The sequence below is a fragment of the Ursus americanus genome, chromosome 21 (assembly GCF_024610735.1).
Source record: "Ursus americanus isolate L20-20 chromosome 21, mUrsAme1.1.p, whole genome shotgun sequence".
Classification (NCBI taxonomy): Eukaryota; Metazoa; Chordata; class Mammalia; order Carnivora; family Ursidae; genus Ursus; species Ursus americanus.
Genome location: NC_142147.1, coordinates 28,840,907 through 28,862,279, shown reverse-complemented (window position 1 = coordinate 28,862,279; position 21,373 = coordinate 28,840,907). Strand labels below are relative to the sequence as shown.

The 21,373-nt window shown below is 44.0% G+C and overlaps 1 protein-coding gene across 1 annotated transcript; it reads left to right on the top strand.

Annotated features, from left to right (window-relative positions):
* Window positions 1–3,505: 3,505 nt before the first annotated feature.
* TMEM231 (transmembrane protein 231) lies at window positions 3,506–18,876 on the top strand. Its single transcript, XM_045796025.2, has 7 exons — window positions 3,506–3,765; window positions 3,864–4,033; window positions 14,358–14,486; window positions 14,823–14,966; window positions 16,469–16,550; window positions 17,932–18,037; window positions 18,406–18,876. The coding sequence occupies exons 1-7, from the start codon at window positions 3,627–3,629 to the stop codon at window positions 18,584–18,586; spliced, it is 951 nt and encodes a 316-aa protein (XP_045651981.2). The 5' UTR covers window positions 3,506–3,626; the 3' UTR covers window positions 18,587–18,876.
* The last annotated feature ends 2,497 nt before the right edge of the window (window positions 18,877–21,373 follow it).

Genomic DNA, 21,373 nt, shown 5'->3' with positions numbered 1-21,373 from the left:
TTTGATGATAGATTGGGTATGAAGTACGAGGAACAAGTCAAAGTCAGGGTTTTTGGAAGGATGGAATTGCCATTTACTGAAATAGGGTGGAGCCAGCTTGGGGGAGTGAGAATCAAAGTTTGGTTTGGATATATTGAGTCTGAGATTCCCAAGAGACACATCCAAATGAAGATGTGGAGTAAGTGAATAGGTCTATGAGTCTCAAATTCAAGAGAGAAGTATTTAAAGCTATTGAACTGGATGAGATCAGCTAAACAGTAAGTGAAAAATTGAAAATACCTATTTTGCAAATAGAATTAAACACTGAGGCATCAAGGGGGGTGTTCACCATTGGACAGTCAGTGAATCAGTGGAGGAGTTTGAAATTGGACTGAAGATCCCTGCTTCCTTTTACAGAACTGGTCATTGTATCCTGATCCAAGGCATGTGTACACCATCTTGCACCTGGAAGACCTTCGTATACTTCTCAGGGGAAAGATCCCGTCAGTCACCCACTTACAGGCATGTAACCTGATGGTCTCAATATGGTGCAGTGTCTTTCTGTCTTCTATCTTTACCTACTTTCTTGATGTCTTTTTCCAGCTCACCATTCTAATTGGTTTCTCTGATCTGTCCTGATGATATGCATCATCTTCTTTACTTATGGGGTCATTATATTTAGCTTACTGAAGGTTCTAAAGAAACCAAATGCCTTCCTTGAGGGGGTGGCTAGTTGAAAAGGTGAGTCAGAAGAAAAAATAGGATAATGAAAGTATTCAATTACATATTAGCAGACTTATAAAACATGCAGAATAAATTTCAAATGTTGGAGAGGTCTGTGAACATGGACGCTGAGGGATGGTTAGGGCAATGGGGGCTGACACCAAACCAAGTGAGGTTTATCAAGAAAGACTTCACAGAGAATGTGAATCTTATGCTTCAGAGAGAAGAGTACATTTTCCAAAGGATAAACTTCCCTTAATAGATAGAAACAAAGGCTGGGGGGCGCCTGGGTGGCGCAGTCGTTAAGTGTCTGCCTTTGGCTCAGGGCGTGATCCCGGCGTTCTGGGATCGAGCCCCACATCAGGCTCCTCCGCTGGGAGCCTGCTTCCTCCTCTCCCACTCCCTCTGCTTGTGTTCCCTCTCTCCCTTGCTGTCTCTATCTCTGTCAAATAAATAAATAAAATCTTAAAAAAAAAAAAAAAGAAACAAAGGCTGGGGTTGGAAGAGGGAACTGGGAAGCGATGTAGAAATGCTGTTAAGCCCTGATGCAAACATTCAGGCATTCTAAACTGATTGAAGATACCCTGAATGGGAGCTTCTAGAAAGGAAAAGAACATGATAAAAATGTGTAGTTTTAAGAGAACAACTCTCTTTGTCCTTAAAAGTAAATTGTATGAAGGGGTGCCTGGGTGACTCAGTCCATTAACTGTCTAACTTGGTTTTGGCTCAGTGAGGAGTCTGCTTGTCTCCCTCTCTCTCTCTCCTTGCTCGCACGCTCTCTTTCTCTCGAAAATAGATAAATCTTTTTAAAAAGTAAATTGTAAATTACGGAAATGGAAACTAAGAAGTAAGTTCTCAGTTATGTATATATTAAAATGACACAGAGACACCTGGGTGGTTAGTCAGTTAAGCGTCTGCCGTCAGCTCAGGTCATGATCCCAGGGTCCTGGGATCAAGCCCTGCATGGGGCTCCTTGCTCAGCAGGGAGGCTGCTTCTCCCCATGCCTCTGCCCCTCACCCCTGCTTGTGCTCTCTCTCTCTCTCCCTCTGGCAAGTAAAAAAAAATTTTTTTAAATGACACAATATACACAGATCTTTAGCATTTTTGAAAACTATTGTTCCCTCTTAAAGAATCAAAATAAAACCACAAAGACTAGCTTCTTCAAATCATGGGAGCAAAGAATAGATATTAATAACCATTATTATTAAATACTTTTGCAAAGCTCATGGCATCTCAGGGGAGGCACTTCACACACCTAAATTCTTAGCAGTCACCATCCTGTGTCTCAGCAGTACAGTATGTGTTTCCTTTTGCTGAAAGAAGGAACTTTGAAGGCAAACACCTCCTTCCTCCAGTGTAGAGCTACTCTCAGGAGGCGACACTAGAACCATCCATTCTGGAATCTTATTTTAATGGTTGTTTATTTTTTAATTTTTATTTCAGTGTAGTTAACATACAGTGTTATATTAGTTTCAGGTGTACAATATACTGATTCAACAATTCCATATATTACTCAGTGCTCATCAAGATAAGTGCACTCTTAATCCCCTTTGCCTATTTCACCCATACCCCACCCACCTCCCCTCGGTAACCATCTGTTTGTTCTATATATGTTCTATATAGTAATATATAGTCTGTTTTCTAGTTTGTCTTTTTTTCCCCTTTGCTCATTTGTTTTCTTAAGTTCCACATATGAGTGAAATCATACGGTTTTAATAGTATTTCAATAAATGAAAGTCATTCACTTAAATCATAGATACGGTGTAATGTCAGAATCAAAATATAGATTTAAGCCTAACAATTGCTGTATTTAAAAGCTGTGTTGCCACCCCAGAAAAGCTTTAAAGCAAGGATGAGTAGTACTGGACCTGATATGTCAAAATCTTACAGCTGATATTGTCATCTTGAACTGTGGTGAGGACCCTGGATGATTTTCCCAAATGGTCAGGTCTTGACCCCTCAAGCACCTGTATTGTTAGGATCTCAGCTGTATTCTTCATCTAAAAGCCATTCCTAGGTTGCCTTCAAAATAGAGGCATCACCTCCTAGATTCCACTCTGACCACAAACCTCACACTATCGTTTGGCACTGCAATGTGATCCTTCAGGGCTTTCTGGTAAAGAACTTGGCTGTTGACCATGGTAAAAAACAAAACAGAACAAAAAAACAAAACACCTCCTTCTGCCATGTTCAAAATACTGGTTGGAGGTGGTAGTGGTGGTGGTGGTGGTGGTAGAGGAAGCATTCATTTAAGTGATAAGGCCACAGCTTTCCCTAAAACCGGTAGCCAAGTTTGTACCCCGCATAGGTGATGAAATATAGCAGAGAGAGCCATGTGGTAATTATCCTTTATCCCTCCAAGAGCTGGGGGATTGGTGCCCTGTTTCTGTGCCTATCCTGCTATGGCGGATAGTGAAAGCAACAGAAAGTTGGAGACAAAGGGACCGGGGTTTGGTCTTAGCCCGGGCCAGGGCCAGGAGCACAGCCACACTTAACGTTTTGTGTTTTCCTGCAGTGGAGGGTGTGCTGTAACTGGTTGGATTTAAGTATGAACCACATTGCGGATTAACAGATGACACATAAGCAGGTTACGACTTTAAGTCACTTTTTAGGAAAATCTTATTTTACACAGATGTTAACACAGGAAACGGTTACGATGCTAGGTACAGAAACCTCCTATTTCCATTTAGCCTTTGGAAAACGCACGTAATGCGTAAAGCGAGGACGAACGCCCACCAGCGGGCACCGCCCCCGCTTAGCCCCACTCCTGCCAGGACCCTGCGTCCTCGCTATTGGTTCCTTTCCCTGCGCCGTCGGTTGCCGTGGAGACCAAGGCTATGGCAACCAGGAGAAGCCAAACTTGGTCCTTCCTCTGGAACCGCGTAGGGTTCCCGGGCAAGCGGCCGGAATCCGCGCGGCGTTCATGGCGCTTTACGAGCTCTTCTCTCACCCGGTGGAGCGCGGCTACCGCGCGGGGCTCTGCTCCAAGGCCGCGCTGTTCCTGCTGCTGGCCGCCTCGCTCACGTACATCCCGCCGCTGCTGGTGGCCTTCCGGAGCCACGGTGAGCCTGCTCGCGGCCGTTGCGCGCACAGCTCCCCAAGGCCCGCTGCGCCGGTGCCCGCCTTCCTGACCTCCTCCCCACCGCCCTCTCTACCTCAGGGTTTTGGCTGAAGCGGAGCAGTTACGAGGAGCAGCCGACCGTGCGCTTCCAGCACCAGGTGCTGCTCGTGGCCTTACTGGGACCCGAGCCCGGCGGGTTCCTCGCCTGGAGCACGTTCCCCGCCTTCAACCGGCTGCAGGGGGATCACCTGCGCGTCCCGCTCGTTTCGGTGCGTGGTTCCCCTCCGGGCTTCGAGGCCCACCGGGACTGGGCGGGGGTGGCTGGGGGTGGCGGGGAGAGCGCGAGCGGCCCCGGCCGGGGGAAGCCCAGGTTGGGTCTTAAGGAAGGGTTCGTGAACCCACGGAAGTTGTGTACACAGGCGCATTGGCCTGAGCATGCGTTTAATTTCCCGGGAAGTGACTCTTGTTTCATTCGACTTCTCCAAGCGGTCCACGGCCCCAAGAATGTTAGCCACTGCTGTCAGCATGTGTCCTACAGAAACTTGGGGAGGTCCTGTCTCTGGCCCCCCATCCTTTCCGTGGGCCTGTCCTGATGGATGCGTGGTCTCGAAAGTTTCTTTGAGTCACGAAGGCCGAGCGCTGTTCTTAGAAATTAACCCAGTGAGTCGCTGCGGTTGTGCATCGTAGCAGGGACCGCCGTTAAGGGCATGCATTTTCAAGCAGACCTGACATGTGGAAGCCGAGGCGCTGATTGGTTAAGCGACCCATCCACAATGTGCTGGGGTCGCAGTCCCGCCTCCCTGGGCTTGTAGGATTAGATGCTACTTCATCTAGCAGTTGTCCAGAATGAAAAGGAAGCATTTTACTGTCTCTAATTTAGTATTTGGCTCAGGATGAGTGAGTGCTTTCTTTACAATCATTCCATTTCTGCTCATTTTCTGAAAACATTGTCCTTTAGAAGTACAAAATTCTATTTTTTCTTCTTCCAAAGTTGAATCGCTTTACACATCTCAGAGATGATTGGCCTACAAGCCAACTTGTGTAGCTGGGAAAAAAATTTCAGACCTTCTTCCAGCAACTAAATAAAATGAAAAAAAAAATTTTACATCTGATTGGTCTAATGAATAACTACAAACAAAATATAATTCATATTACTTTTTTCTGATTAATTTTTTTCTGATTGTAAAAATGAATGCTCATTGTAAAATATTAAAGAGTTACAGGTATACATAATGACACAAAATTAAAGGCTGAGTTTGGGACATGTACCTTTGTTAATCAACCTTATTCTTTTTAAGATCTACATAAAATTTTCATGATATGGAAAAGCTGATAGATTTAACTAGTTCCCTGTTGGTGGATATTTGATGGGCTTTTACTTTTTCACTATTAGAGAGAATACTGCAGTGAACAAGATTTTGAGTAAATCTTACACCTTTAAACAGCAAATTGTGAGGAATTGGAATGCAAGCTGTTTGTCGACATTGTACCAGTAAATAGAAAACTAAGCAAGCAAATAACTATTAAATCCAGAGAAATAAAAAGTAAGGAAAAGGGAGAAAGGAATAGAATTCACGTAGTCATAAATATGTGAACCCTGAATATTGATTAACCAAAATGAGAGTTTAACTCAATTGGGAGGGGGGGTGGAGGCAGGAAAACTAAACCTTCATCTCTCCTCGTGGGAAGTCAGTAAAGAATGCCTGAAACTGAGACTTCCAGAATTGCCAGTGCACAGGTTATTTAAAGACTAGGATGGAGATAGATTTCTAAATAGTCAGGCAAATGAGATGAAAATATTTGCCATGGGGCTGGAAGTCTTCTGGGTTTTGTAACAAACATTGTTGAACACTTTTCATTCTTAAATGATCAGGTCTTTCAAATTGATTTTGAAAAATAGAACTGGAGTAGGAGACAGATTTCCATCAATAACTCCTCACTAATCATGACATGTTGCCTAATTTTATTCTTTTTTTTTTTTTTTTAAGATTTTATGTATTTATTTGACAGAGTACAAGCAGGGGGAGAGGCAGGCAGAGGGAGAGGAAGAAGCAGGCTTCCTGCTGAATGGGGAGGGAGCCTGATGCAGGACTCAGTTCAAGGACCCTGGGATCGTGACCTAAGCCGAAGGCAGACGCTTAACCGACTGAGCCACCCAGGCGCCCCTGCCTATTTTTATTCTTATTTGAGATGATAATGCATGTGGGGAAGGGTGACTGTGGATGAGAGGCCGTGTCAAGGTACCCTTACTTTTCACTGTATACCCACTGTATTTCTGGTGCTCTGCATGCATGTGTTTCCTTTCCACAAGTAGAAACAAAATGGTTTTTTTATTCCAAACAAAATATTAACTTCGTTAGTTTTTTTTTGAGAGAGAGAGAGAGAGTACTAGGTGGGGGGGTGGCTGGTGTTCGGAGCAGAGGGACAGAGGTGGGAGAGAGAGGATCTTAATCAGGCTCCATGCTAGGAGACAGTGCTCACTCCCCTGACCCTGAGATCATGACCTGCGTGGAAGTCAAGAGTCTGATGCTCAACCAACTGAGCCACCCAGGAGCCCCTTGTTAGTTTTACTTTAGGTTAACATTACCTGTCTTTTAAGTTTTGGATAGATGTTTTTCGTTTTCATTACATCTGTGTATTCCTCCCTATCATACTCTCTCGTTACTTAAGTCTAAGACATAATCATGAAAAGTTGAAGTGAAAGCAACGAGATAGCATTAGGTTTCATTCATTTGTTCTTTTCATTTGTTCATCCACTACAACGGATTGGCTCTCCAGTGGACTGCTAGTTAGTTTGGCTCTTATCTCAGTGACCAGGAACTATTCCCTCGAGAGCACTGCCCATGTTCCCTCTGCTTCTTGTGTGTGTGTGTGTGTGTGTGTGTGTGTGTGTGTGTGTCAATTTTTGATCCATGAAACCAAGACTGCCTCTATTTTTATGGTGCCCAGAGTGATTAATCCTTTTTAACACTGGGTAATTTTATACTATAAAACACAAAACCAAATCTCCTTTTTCCTATTCCTTTTCCCCCCTCCATTCTAGACCAGAGTCTGTAAGAAATCTATGAACTATGTCATCTGCGTTCTTTTTCAGTAAATGATTTGCTTCCTTTCCAGCTGAGCTCTTCGTTTAAGAATAGTTTGAAATCAGGAGATACAAATAAATGAGCTAGAAGATATGGTGAAAGTACAGATCTCAACAGCAACCCCAAAAGATAAACTTATTAGGAATAAGCTTAACAAGAAATGTATACTTAAAAAAATTTCTTTTAAAAAGTGGGGGCTCCTGGGTGGCTCAGTCAGTTAAGCATCCAACTCTTAATTCAGCTCAGGTCTTGATCTCACAGTTGTGAGTTCAACCCAGCATTGGGCTCCAGGCTGGGCATGGAACCTACTTTATAAATAAATAAATAAATAAATGTGAATAAATAAATAAATATTTAGAAAAAGAAATGTGCAAGATCTATATGAGTAAAACTTTAAGTAGACTGATGAATGACACAAAGGAGATAAAAAATGGTACTCTGTCATATTCTTGGGTAGGAAAATTCAACATCATAGAGCTATCTCTTCTCCCTTGGTTGATCTATAATTTTAATGCATTCTCGGTGAAAACATGACAATTTGGGGGGACAGACTGCCATATGGAAAAAGAAGGAAATATTCTAGGAGAAAGAGAAGGGTAAGAGGAGAATAGCACCCCCAGATATGAAACTATACCTTAAAGCCATAATAAATAAAGCAGTGTGGCTTGGGGGACTTGCATAAAAAGTATAGAAAAGGACTTAAATATGATGAAGGTGGCATTTTAAATCAGTGGTGAAAGATGACTTATACAATAAAATGGTATAGGGACAACTGGAAAGCCATCTGGAAAAAGTTAAAATGAAGCCAGTGTTCAGACCGTACACCAGAATTAACGTCCGGATAGATCAAGATTCAATTTAAAATATGGAATAGGGGCACCTGCGTGGCTCAGTCGGTTAAGCATCTGATTTTGGCCCACATCATGATCTCAGGTTCCTGGGATCGAGCCCTGCTTCAGGCTCCCCTCTCAGTGGGGAATCTGCGTATCTCTCTGCTCATAGACCCGCTTGTGCACACGCGCACACTCTCTCTCTCAAATAAATAAATAAGATCTTGAAAAAAATTATTGGCATGTTAAAACCATAAGCACAAATCAAAACACTAATACAACTAGGAAAAAAGTTTTATCATTTGTATCATTTGTAAAAAGCTCATTTTCCTAACAGAAAGTGCCTATAGATCTATAAATAAAAGACTAACCACCTAATAGAAAAACGGGCAAAGTATGTAAACAGTTCAAAGAAGAAAAAACACATGTGACTCTTAAACATAGGAAGTCACACTCATGTTTAGAGGAATGCAACGAATATATTGAGATGCCTTTTTTTAATCTCTCACTGCTGAGCAGAGAGCCCGTCATCACAGGACTCTATCCCAGGACTCCAGGGTCATGACCTGAGCTGAAGGCAGACGCTTAACTGACTGAGCCACCCAGGTGCCCCAATATTTGTCCATATTTATCAGAATTACAAATGCATGTGCCTGCTTCCACTTCTAGTAAGGTATCCTAAGGTTTGTGCGCACACGTGAAATGACATACATAGAAAGTTGCATTTTGCAGCACTGTAATAAGGTAAACAACCATGTAGTAATAGAAGACTCATCAGAGAAATTGTGGTACATGGGGCGCCTGGGTGGCTCAGTCGTTAAGTGTCTGCCTTAGGCTCAGGACGTGATCCCAGCGTTCTGGGATCGAGCCCCACGTCAGGCTCCTCCAGTAGGAGCCTGCTTCTTCCTCTCCCACTCCCCCTGCTTGTGTTCCCTCTCTCGCTGGCTGTCTCTGTCAAAAAACTAAATAAAATCTTCAAAAAAAAAAAAGAGAGAGAGAGAGAGAAATTGTGGTACATAAACCCAGTGGAATGTTGCACAGCTGTTTTTTTTTAAATAAAGCAGATCTCTATATATTGATGTGGAATTACCTCCAAAAGAAATTGATAAGTAGAAAAAACAAAAATCGTATATAATATGCTTCCTTTCACATAAAAATAGAAAAAATATCAAAGAATATATGTTTGGGTGTGTATACATAAACGTACATGAATGCTCTTCCTCACTCTGGAAGGATTCAAAAGACAACACTGATTGCTCTGGGGAGGGAACTAAGTGGCTGAGGTTAGGGTGGGAGAGAAGCTTTTTTTACTCTATATCCTTTTGTACCTTTTAAATTTTGTGTCATGAAAACGTAATATACGTTCAAGATTTTTAGATTATAGTGACAATTTTTAAAGATTTCTTTGTTTATTTTAGAGAGAGTACATCAGCAGGGGGAAGGGCAGAGGGAGAGAGAGAATCTCAAGCACACTCCCCACTGAGCCACGGAGCCCCATGTGAGGCTCGATCTGGCAACCCTGAGATCATGACCTGAGCGAAACCAAGAGTCAGACGCTCAACCGATTGCACCACCCGGGTGCCCCATAATGACAATAATTTTTAAAGGAAAATTTAGAAAGGGCCCAAGTAAGGCAAAAACAAGCCAAAAAATAAAAATTTAAAAGCAGGTAGGTACATAAAATGACAGGGCAGCTTTGGAAAATAGTTTGCAGTTCCTCAAAAGGTAAAACGTAGAATTACCGTATTTCCCAGCACCTCCCCTCCTAGGTATATGTGTACCCAAGAGAACTGAAGAGTTATGTCTACACAAAAACTCATACACAAGTGTTCATAGCAGCTTTATTCCTAATAGCAAAAAAGGGGGAAACAACCCAGATGTCCATCAGCAAATGAATGGATAAACAAAATGTGTTGTAGCCGTATAACGGAATGTTATTCCGCCACCAAAAGGAATGGAGTCATGATACATGCTACAGCATGGATGAATCTTGAAAACATGCTAAGTGAAAGGATCCAGCCACAAGATAGCACAGTGTCTGATTGCATTTATATGAAATGTTCAGAAGAGGCCCATCTGTAGAGATAAGAACGTAGGGGCTCCAGGGGCTGGGGGAATGTGGGGTGGGGAGAGATGGGTAGTGGCTGCTGATGGGCATAGGGTTTCTGTTTTGGATGATGAAAACATTTTGAAATTGGAATTAGGTAGGGGTGATAGCTGCACAACTTCATGACTATCCTAAAATCTACTAAACTCTATATTTTAGGTAATTTAATGGTATGTGAATTATGTCTCAGTTTTGTTTTAAAGCAGGTAGGTGATCCCCTGGTGATATACTTATGAGCCATAGAATAAAAATTACTGTTGATTTACTATGTTTTAGGCATATGCTTAGCATTTCATCATTAAATAATACATTTAAAGTCCTTTACATAGTACTTGGCCTGTGATAATCACTGAGTGTTAACTCTTAATTTTTTTTTTTTACATATATTACGTCTTTAATCCTTATAGTAACCATGTGATGTAGAGGTTATACCCCTGTTTTACGGGTAAAGAAACCAAGACTCAGCGAAGTGATATCGTTTGCTTAGTTCTTTTTTTTTTAAATATAGTATTATTTGTTTCAGGGGTACAGGTCTGTGATTCGTCAGTCTTACACAATACACTCATTTGCTTTGTTGTTAACCAAATAGTCAAGACTGCCACACAAGTGTTTGTCATTCTGTATCATATACTCTTTTTATTTTATTTTATTTTATTTTATTTTATTTTATTTATTTGACAGAGAGAGCGAGAGAGGGAACACAAGCAAGGGGAGTGGGAGAGGGAGAAGCAGGCTCCCCACTGAGCAGGGAGCCTGATGCGGGGCTTGATCCCAGGACCTTCGGATCATGACCTGAGCTAAAGGCAGACACTTAACAGCTGAGCCACCCAGGCACCCCTGTATCATATACTCTTAACCCTTATTGCAACAAAATACTTTTTTTCCCAACTCCCAAGGTAAAGCTAGACTAACTGCAGCCTGTCTGAGAAACTGCGCAGGAGACTGGAGAAGCAGTGGTTTCAGGTCAAGGTTTGACCAAATGCTGGGGGGTGGTTTTGTGATTGCTAATTTGGGAAAATGGCTCAGAAGCCGGAAACGGCCTTGCTGCTTCTTTGGTCAGCTCACCTTGAACGGTGTCTCTAAAGTCCCTGTGGTTTTAATGCTTTATAAGTCCGAGTTTCTTGTTGCTATTGTTGTTAAGGACAGAAGGAACAAGCACAGGGTGAACTCTCCCTTCAACGAGCCTCACTTAGCTCTTTAAGACATGTGTGGACCCAGAGTCTATGGGGTCTGAAGGCAATAGGAGGTGCAGGAAAATGAGTGGAGAGCATCGTAGTGTCTTGAGATACAGTTTTCACATCTCTGAAGTCACAATGTGTCCTCTCTGGGTATCTTAAAATAGCTGCTGTGGAGCCCTGGGTGGCTCAGTTGGTTAAGTGTCTGCCTTCGGCTTGGGTCATCATCCCGGGGTCCTGGGATCAAGGCCCACGTTGGGGCTCCCTGCTCAGTGGGGAGCCTGCTTCTCCCTCTCCCCCCTCTTGTACTCTCATTATCTCTCTCAATTAAGTAAATAAAATCGTATTTACTTATTTGAGAGAGACAGATAGCAAGAGAGCACGAGCAAGAGACCACCTCCCTCCTTCTCACTCACTCGGCTGCACCGGCCTCGTTGCTCCCGTAAGCACTGACCCACTTCATGTGGAGCGCAGAGCAGGTGCGGTTTGTCAGCAGGGATCGTCCTTCCCCTAGATATTTCTGTGCCTCTCCGCCTCACTTCATTCTGGCCTCCCACAGTCAGATTTCCTTAATATTTTCTATAAAAATGGTTGTGAAATCCTACCCTGTCATTCTGTAATTAAAGCCTGCTTCATTTCTCTTTGTGGTTCTTACCACATTTATTTGTTTATTGATTTATTTTCTGCCTCCCTGGCTGGGAATGTAAGCCTGATTAGGGTAAGGAGTTTGTCTATTTTGTTTGCCATTATATTTCCAGCACCTGACAGTGCCTGGCACATAGTGATGAGGTTGGGGAATATAAGTGAGATTCAGTGGGGTTGAGTCCAGAGCTGATGACCAAGAAAGAATTCTTGAGGCGTCTTTGGTGCAAAATGGTGGTTTATTAAAGCACGGGGACGGGACCCGTGGGCAGAAAGAGCTCCTGCCCCGGGGTTGTGAGGAATGGCCCATTATATACCCTCAAGTTGGGAGGGGGTTAGGGATAGCATAAGTGTCTAAGGAATTTTGGAAGCAAGGTTTCCAGGACCTTGAGGGGGCTAGCTGTTGTTGGGAAAAGGTCATTTATTACTGTCTAATAAAACCTGAGTCACGAGACCCTTCAGATGTATATCGGTGGGCCATATGCTTGGGGGATGATTGCCAACACGTATCTTGGGGGGGGGGGTTAGAGATAAAGGAAGTTTCCAAAGGAATTTGTATACGTTAAAGTAGACTTACAGGATCTAAAGTAGACTTACAGGATCTTGGTGGAGGGGAGGGGGTCAGGCTAGGGCTGCCTTTTGCCCTTAGCAAAATATTAACATCCAGGCAGCTGAACTCCTAGAGGAATGTCACTGTGCCTGTTTCAAGGACTTGTCAATGGGCTGTAGGTAGTAAGGACTGTTTCTTTGTCCTTTAGGGCAGCCAGGAGTGCCTGAGGAATGTCACATACATCCCATGGGGGGGGGGGGGTTGCAGGGTGTCAGCTTCTGCTTTGTCTTCAGCTTGCCTTCCGTTCCCTCATCACATAGTAGACCCCTAAAAAAAAAATACTTGACAGAATAATGAGTGAATTTAACAAGCAGACACTAATTATGGTGCTGTGCCAGGTTTCTATCCTGTGTGAACATAGAGTAAAAATGTGTGCACGAACAGTGTACTGACTTGCTTTCAAACTTTTGATGCGGCTCTTTGCAAAAAGATTTATCTTAAAGCCACCATTTTCTCCTTGAGGGTTTTTTTGGTTTGGGTTTTGTTTTTTAAGTCTGGACATTTTAGTCCTGGAAAGAGGACCAGATTTGAAGTCAGACATGGTTTCAAATCTTTACCATTACTAGCCACACCCAATAAATCCATCAATCTCCCTGAACCTCAATTTTCTCGTCTGTGCAGTGGGGATAATACTTGCTTTGCTTAGCTCAGGCTTTATTGTAAAGATCCAGTGAATAAATGCATTTTTCTCCCTCCCACACTGTGTTGGGGTCTGGATTCTTCTGGCAATTCCGCCCAGCCAGTATCCTGCCTGTCTCGCAAATTTAGACATTTGATCTTTGTCTTCCTCTCCAACCCTAAAGATCCAGAAGGTACGGGTCTACTACAGAGAGTGAATCCGACTTTGTCTTGCAAGTCTTCCCAACTGAAGAAAATTCACAGGAAGACAAGGCAGCCTCTTTTCCGTTCTACTCATAATTGCTAATACATAATTGCCTCAGTAACTTGATCGTCAGCCCTGGTAACAGATAGCCCTCCCCTACACCTGTGAAGCTGATGGAACAGGACAGAGAAAACAGAATCCAACAGAAGAGAAAGGGTAGGTTTCTCTATAACAAGGCCTAGGATAAGGACATTATTGTCTGAAGGAAAGACATGATTGAAAGCTTCTGAAAACTGAGATAGCTTCATCTCAATCAACCTTAGGAGCCTGAAAAAGAACAAAGAATCTCTTCCTCGCATAATAATGACAGTGGAAAGCAAAAGGAACCTGTTCCCGGAGCATGCCAGTGGGAATGTTGATATGCCATGGTAGAATCCTTCTGGGAACCTACAGGGGAAAAGGATCGCTTGTAGCAACAAGATCCAGAGCTGTCCCAAGGAATCATGTCCCCAGTGATCCTACTTCAGTGCCAGCTTTCCCGTTAGTCATTTTAGGGTCAGCATAAGTTCAGACTATGGGCGGCAAGACTGGATTCTGGTGTTTTTTTATGAGCTGTCATTTGTCTTTTTCCCTCCTTAGATCTCTGTTTTCCCTACTTTTGTGTCCATAATTTATAAACTATCTGTGTAGCTTTAATGATTTGCTGATTATTTTAGCTTCCTTTTTCACTCTATTGATTGGCACTGAAAGATGCAGGAGGCTTTCAAGCCCCGACGGCAATGATAAGAGTGACTTCCAGTGTCGATAGTCTGAAGCAAAGACACTTGTGGTTGAAGAAAGGATAGAGTTTGGTGTTTTTCTCCTGAGTCTGTTTGGGGAATGAATGCATAATGATGAGGATCCGTTTCTTTTCTATTAAAAAAAAAAAAAAAAAAAAAGGACTCCTGGAGAGGAAGTCAATTCTAACGTGCTATTTAAATATTCCGTCCAAACTCAGACGTGTTTCTAAAGAAGAAAAAGGAAACACCAGCAACAAAACTAAAAAGATCAAAGGAGACAACAACAACAAAATGCCATCCGGGTGTTCCTGTTCAGTGTGGCCCTTGAATATTTGAGAAGCACGAGTGTGAAGGGGCCAGCACATCGGGTCTCTTTCCCCTCTACTGATCCCCTTATACCTATTTATCTTCCTTTTTCTTCCGGTGAGGGAGCTAAATCCCGTGTATAGCAGAACAGTGGGTCATTGTGTTACAGCAGGGACACGGATTCTTCCCAGACGTGTTAAGGACCAGGACCACTGGCTGTCTTTGGGTTTCCTAGACTCGAGAAGAAGACAGGAACCAGGATGGGAAAATGGATATGTTACATTTTAAACTAGAGCTTCCCCTGCAGTCCACGGAGCACGTTCTGGGTGTGCAGCTGATCTTGACTTTCTCCTACCAATTGCACGTGAGTCGGTTCCTTAGGGAAGCCCCTCCCCTCCTTTCTGTGCTTTCATAGAACTGAGCCCTGCCTGATTCCTAGGAAAACCCACGCTGCAGAAGGCTCTCCTCTGAGGTGTAGTTCGGGATTTAATGGAGGCAAATGGCACGTTTCTCGTTGGGGCCATATTAATGAATTTGAGCTATCGATAGCTCAGAGGGTTCGGGCAGAGAGCTTCCTGCATGGCCAGCCGGGGGTTGGAGGGACTAGGAGGCTGCCACCACAGACGGGGAGGGGGGCCAGTGCTGAGGACCCAGAGCCTTCAGATCTGCCCGAAACTGTCTCTCCTTCTAACGATTTCAGAGGATGTCCACGTTCGTGATGCAGAGCATGGCGTTTCTCCAGTCCTCCTTCGCCGTTCCAGGGTCCCAGCTCTCTGTGAACGGGGACCTGAGGCTGCAGCAGAAGCAGCCCCTGAGCTGCGGTGGCCTCGATGTCCGATACAATGTAAGGAGGCTCCGAACTGTCCATCTCTCTTGTTTCTCTATGTTACTGTTCATCAGGCTCTTTGAAAAGGGAGACGTGAAAGTTGGAAATAGCATTTTTCTGTGGGTGGCACAGAAGAGGATTTCTGAGGAATTCTTGCCATGAATTCTTTCCAAATATAGAGACAGATACACCTGTATTTGCATCTAAAAAGAGAACAAAAGCCTGTCTTGAAGAACTGAATTTTTTATTGTTTGCGGGTGTGCCCGTGTGCACACACACGTGACTTATGTATAACACTGGGGAAGTCATAAGTCACCTCCGCTCACTAAGCATGTCACGTATGCCAGCCCCGAGTGAAGGGGTAGGGATTTGTCATCTCATTCGGCTGTCAAGGCTGCCTCAGAGATGCCGGCTCCTGTCATTCCCCAGCTCTCCAGCCGCTCATCCTGTCACGGGCCCCCGTGCTCCTTTTGAGCCAAACCAGCCCTTTTGCTGTTCCTCAAACCCACAGAGCAGCTCCTGCCCCCCCACCCCGAGTTTTTGCCGTTGGCCTTTCCCTCTGCCACGTATCCACATAGCTTGCTCTCCCATTCCACTCGGGTCCCTGTCTAAATGTCCCTGAACACAGCCCTTTCCTGATGCTTCTTTCTAAAGAGCATTCTCCTCCCTGCCCATCATCCTTCATCCAGATTGATTTTCCTTACTTCTACTGGAAATGGTAAAGATAAGTTTTCGGTTTGTTTGCTTACTGTCTCCCCCAGTGCTAAAAGCACTGACATCTTCTCCACTGTCACCCCGGAGTCTAAAACCAGGCCTGGCACATTGTAAGCACTCAGACGTGTTGAAAGAATGAACTCTCGTTTTACACATAAGGAAACTGAGGCAGACAGAGATTAAGTAATTTTCCCAATGTCCTGGCACTTGAAGGTAACAGAGCCATAAATCATCTGTCCAATGCTAGAACTCGTGCTTGTGGTCACTCATCACTAACCTTTCTTTTATCCCAAGAGAGCCCATGTAAGTTGGGGTGGGCTACTTTTGAAAATGAAAGAGTGATATTATCAGTTACTACAGGCATAAACCAGGACTGTTCCAGATAAACTTAGGGGTGCCTGGGTTGAGCATCCAACTCTTGGTTTTGGCTCAGGTCGTGATCTCAGGGTCATGAGATCGAGCCCCGTGTTGGACTCCGTGCTCAGCCCAGAGGCTGCTTGAGGTTCTCTCTCCCTCTCCCTCTGCCCTTTTCACTCATGCTTCTGCTCTCTGTCGCTCTAAAGTAAGTAAATCTTTTTTTTTTTTTTAAGGGAAGACTGAATGTAGATGATTTAAATTGTTGCAAGGCGGCCCGGGGCAGGGGTGGTCACCATCCATCCATCCTTGAAAAAAGGATTACTGATGCTGGAGTAGGTCACCAAGCACAAAAGGGTGGTCCTTGAGATCAGCATGGGTGGGCGGAGGGGTGGAAAGAGGAGTGGAGAAGTGGCTGGGGGCTTACTCCATGGCCTCCTGCCATTTCCCAGGTGTCTGTAATTAACGGGACCAGCCCTTTTGCCTCTGACTACGACCTCACCCGCATTGTTGCTGCTTACCAGGAAAGGAATGGTGAGTCATAGGTATAGTTCATTCAGCCGCTTCTCAAGGACCTTCCAGGTTAGTGGGACCATTGGACAAAAACCGAATTGGAGCCCTTGGGGCGCCTGGGTGGCTTGGTCGGTTAAGCGTCTGCCTTCGGCTCAGGTCATGATCCTGGGGTCCTGAGGTCTAGTCCCACATTGGGCTCTCTGCTCAGTGGTGAGCTTGCTTTCCCCCCACTTGTGCTCACTCTCTCTGACAATAAATAAAATCTTTAAAAAAAGAGAATCGGAGCCCTTGAAAATATCAGTACTAGTGAATACTCAGTAATGGGAGGGGAACAGGCTGCCGGGATTTGTCCTTTCCCTCCTGATCTAAAGACCCACACCCCACCCCACCATACCACTACTCTTAGAGTCCAGCAGGTGAGTGCTGAGTTATGTGCTGTATTTATTAAGTGCCATATTTATCCCACCACTGGCTTGATAGATTTCCTTTTTTATATAAACACCTAATTGAGTTGGTCCCCACTACCACACTTATAAAAGAAGCCAAAGACAAATTGCTATCCCTAGTTTTCAGGTAGAACTGAGGAATGCGAGTGACTTACCCCATATAAGAGTTGTGGTAGAACAGAGGGCCCAAGGTTCTGGCTGAAGGCAGCGTGTGTCCATCCCTTATGGAGGAAAGGCTGTCAGGCCAGCCCAATGTACTTGACTCAGCACACTTGGCTGGTTGGTGGTCTGAGGTTTTCTCTAAAGGCATCTGAAGCATTACTTGGCAACCAGACATCATGAATACTATATATACATATTTATCAAATAGGAGGACTGCAATTCCAGTATTTCTTCCTGATTTTTTAGTAATACACTGGTGGCATTACTCCAAACCTGACGGTATTTTGAGACAAAAACCACTCATCTACAACTTTTCTTTCTTTATTCCTTCTAGTCTTTGTCCATAGCAGTTTTTTTTTTTTATACAGCTCTTATCATAGTTTAGAAATATTTTAGGATCCGATTTTTTTTTGTATTTTTTTTTAAGATTTTATTTATTTGTTTGAGAAAGAGAGCGCATGGAGCGGGGGAGAGGCCGAGGGAGAAGCAGACTACCCGCTGAGCCAAGAGCCCGATGCAGGGCTCAATCCTAGGACTCCAGGATCATGACCTAAACCGAGGGCAGACGCTTAACCAACTGAGCCACCCAGACACCCCCTAACATAAATATTTTGACAAGTATTTTAGTGAATAATTTGTGAGCAGATTTGCACATCAGTTCTCTCTCCTTTTGAATCATTTCTTTGGAATAAGTTCTGCCATGCGGAATTTGCTGAGCGGTTATAGAGTACTTTTCTAGCCCTCATTACCTTATTGAGAGAGCATTCATGGACTAACTCCTGCTTGTATTACAGTAACCACCGTCCTGATAGACCCCCACCCCATCTGGCTGGTGGGAAGGGCTGCTGAAGCTCCATTTGTGATTCACGCTGTCATCCGATACCCGATGGAAGTCATTTCATATCCTTTCTGTTAAGGAGCCACAGTAGCTCAGTTTTGAAAAAGGAGGGTTCCTCCATCATCCCAAGAAGGAAGAAGGAACAGATGTGGGAGGCCTTCGACTGGGAATGGCTACAGTGTTGTGGCCCCACTGAAATGACTCCGTCTGCTGTTCATTTAGGGGGAAAAAATTACTTATTTCCTCTTCATATTTCTTTCTGGGCAATTCTCCCAGGTCAAAATCATCCATATTTATGCCTTAATAATCTTTTATCATCCTTTTTATCTTAAGAGTATTTGAAACATTTTTGCCATTTCCCGTCTAAACTAAGCCTTTGGTTTAACTTCCACTTAGAAAATACCATCTGTGGCTCCTTAACTGTCTATACATATCTACCCGGATTCTGGGAAATGATCAAGTTTGCCTGGATCCAGTATGTTAGTATCCTGCTTATCTTCCTCTGGGTGTTTGAAAGAATCAAAAGATTTGTGTTTCAAAATCAGGTGGTGACCACAATCCCTGTCACGGTAATGCCCCAGGGAGAAGTGTATAAGGAGCACTTATCATAAGAAGACGGCTTCTGGGAACTAAGCAGGATCCTGCCTACCTCGTTGTTGTCTTCTGAGAACTGCCATCCTAAGAAGTTTTTGCAAAGAGCCCAAGGACACGTGCCGGTGTGTGTGTTTTTCCTATCAGAGACAAAGGACAATCCTTTCTCATTTTTCTGTACACAAATCCATATCTTCTAAGCACCTACAGACTCATCAGGGACTAGTTTGTGGAAACATCCAAGGGTTCTCGAAGGCTATAATTTGCTACTTTTTTCTTTTCTTTTCTTTTTTTTCTTTTTTTTTTTTTTTTTTGCCTTAGGCTTGAATTTCAGGAGAAAACTACAATCAGTTCAGAAGTCTTGGAAAGAGTCCCATCTCTGGTCAAGGAAAGACTTTTCCTCTCTTGAACTGAGAAACATGCTATGCATTTCTTCCCACTATTGTAAACCACTTTTTACTCTTTTTCAGGGCTCTCCTGAGAGAGATATGCAAATCAGTAGCACTTTCCAGTCCTGAGCATCTAAATTTCCCATTCAGAACTTCGGTTTCCAGCACTGAGAGGCCTTGAAGGGGAGAATGGGAGCGAGAGTAAGGGAGCGCTCGAGAGCACATGCATGCACACGTGTGCGGGTGGGCGACTCGGGCACGAGGACCACCTGCCCTCGGTCTAACAGACAGTCGTCTGTCATCAGCTCAGCTGAGCGGCCCTTTATCCCTGCCCTGCTGTGGCTGGCTTGTTGCCCTGCCTTTCGCCCTGTCTGTGCCCCTGGAACAGCAGGCTTCGGCCAGACTGCTGTTTTGTTCACAATCCCCTCAGCAACAGTGGGGGAAGTAAGGATGGTAACCACAGTCTCTTTCTCTCAGCCCTCCTCCAACAGCCTGGACACTTGCCACTTCTCCTCCTTGACAGCCCTCCCCCTTCTTGAAAAGGACGTGGGTGACAGAGGAGCTGTTGTTGGTATTGGCTCCCTCTGCCAACCCCCACAGAGTGTATTTGGAAGGCTAGCGGGAAACGCAGCTACTTGTATTTCCCTTGATGAAGGAACAGGGTGGCCATCAGAGTGAGCAGCTTTGGGATGGACACACAAGGTGAGTGAGGGGATAGAGAGGATGCTCACCCAGCCCACCTTATCTGGCCTGGCCATTAGCAAAATGACAAGAAGTCTAGCAGGTTCTTGCTTAAGTGAGCGTGGGCAGGATGGGATGGCTGAAACGGGCCTCTCTTGCATATGGAAGACGAGTTCTCCAGTCTTGGCCTGAGCAGAAGAGCTGTCCTCAAAGGACAAATGGATCTACTTTATGATCCCAAGATATCATTGGCACTGGAGACACACCTGCTGTGATCCATAGGTCATGCCCACTCACAAACACACTCCTCACTTATGCTTCAGTTTACCTTGGAGATTCAGTTCTCATTTCCAAAGCACCTTTTCTTTCAGGCTGACCAAAATAAGAGCTGACCAAAATAACAGCTCTTTTGAAGTATTCAAGCACATAAATAGCTTACCCCTGGCCCCTCTGCCTTTTCTTTTAATATGTAGGGCTGTTTATATACCTAAGCATTTTTTCTTGGATATAAATGGAAAAAAAAAAAAAACGGTTTCTGGTTTGAATCACAAAAAGGTAATGAATATGGAAAGATAGCTAAAGATGTGGTTAAACACTGCTCTGCATTTTGTGAAATTATTTTAATGCAAAATTTGTATAAAGAACCATGACGCTTTGTACCTTTTTAATTAAAATATTGAAAATGGAAGGCTGCGTGTGGCTTTTTCAAGAAGAGTTTGGAAAGGGGGCGGGGAGGGCAGCGGTTGCGCACACTTCTCCGAGTTACTCACCGGAGGCCTTGCCTTGCCAGGGCTCTGCCCAAAGACCTTGGAGCTTTTGTTAGCTCTTTGGCAAAGTCCCCTGGTCCAGCCCCAATTACATGTGAGTTTTCGGTGGAATCCACATGGCATGTGGAAACCACAGGCTGGAAAATTACAACTGTGTTTGGCAAATATCAAATTATTTACAGATCAGATGTTGGTAGCTCTTGAACCTGAATGACACAGTGTAGTAGCAAGAGGGAAAAAGGTGAGAAATGCACAGGATTTTATCAAATGAGCTGTAACTCATAGCTAAGGGTTTGAGACAATTTCACAATATTTGGGATGGAGGAGATCTCTAATTTTGCGAAATGATTATCCAGTTTCTGTGTGAGTCAAGTAAAGCCCCTAAGACCTTAATTAGGTCCCATCAACTAAAAAGCAATTCTCTGTCTTCTTTTTTTCTTTCTCCTCATATTCATGCTTTTTAGTTTTTTAAAGACTTTTTAATTTATTTTGAGAGAATGAGCACAGAGGGAGGGGAGGGTCAGAGGGAGAGGAGAAGCAGACTCCCCACTGAGCAGGGAGCCCCCCCAGGGCTCTATCTAGAGACCCCAGGATCATGACCTGAGCAGAAGGCAAACTCTCAACCGACTGAACCACCCAGGGGCCCCATCATGTTCATGGTCTTTAAGATGTCTTATTTCTTTCTCACCAGATAAATTCTAAATGCCTATTGGGGAAGATGTATAATTATGGTAACCTAAAGAAAATAAGTTGTCCTTAAATGTCCTATTGGCATTCTGGTACACATCTTTCTAATCTTTAGTAGTTTCGAATTTTTTCACTATCATAACTTCTATGAACTTTGTGTATAAATCCTTGTTGCCAGTTATTTCCTTAAGATATATCCCAGACGGGCACCTGGGTGGCTCAGTCAGTTAAGCATCGGACTCTTGATCTCAGCTCAGGTCTTGATCTCAGGGTCTTCATCTCA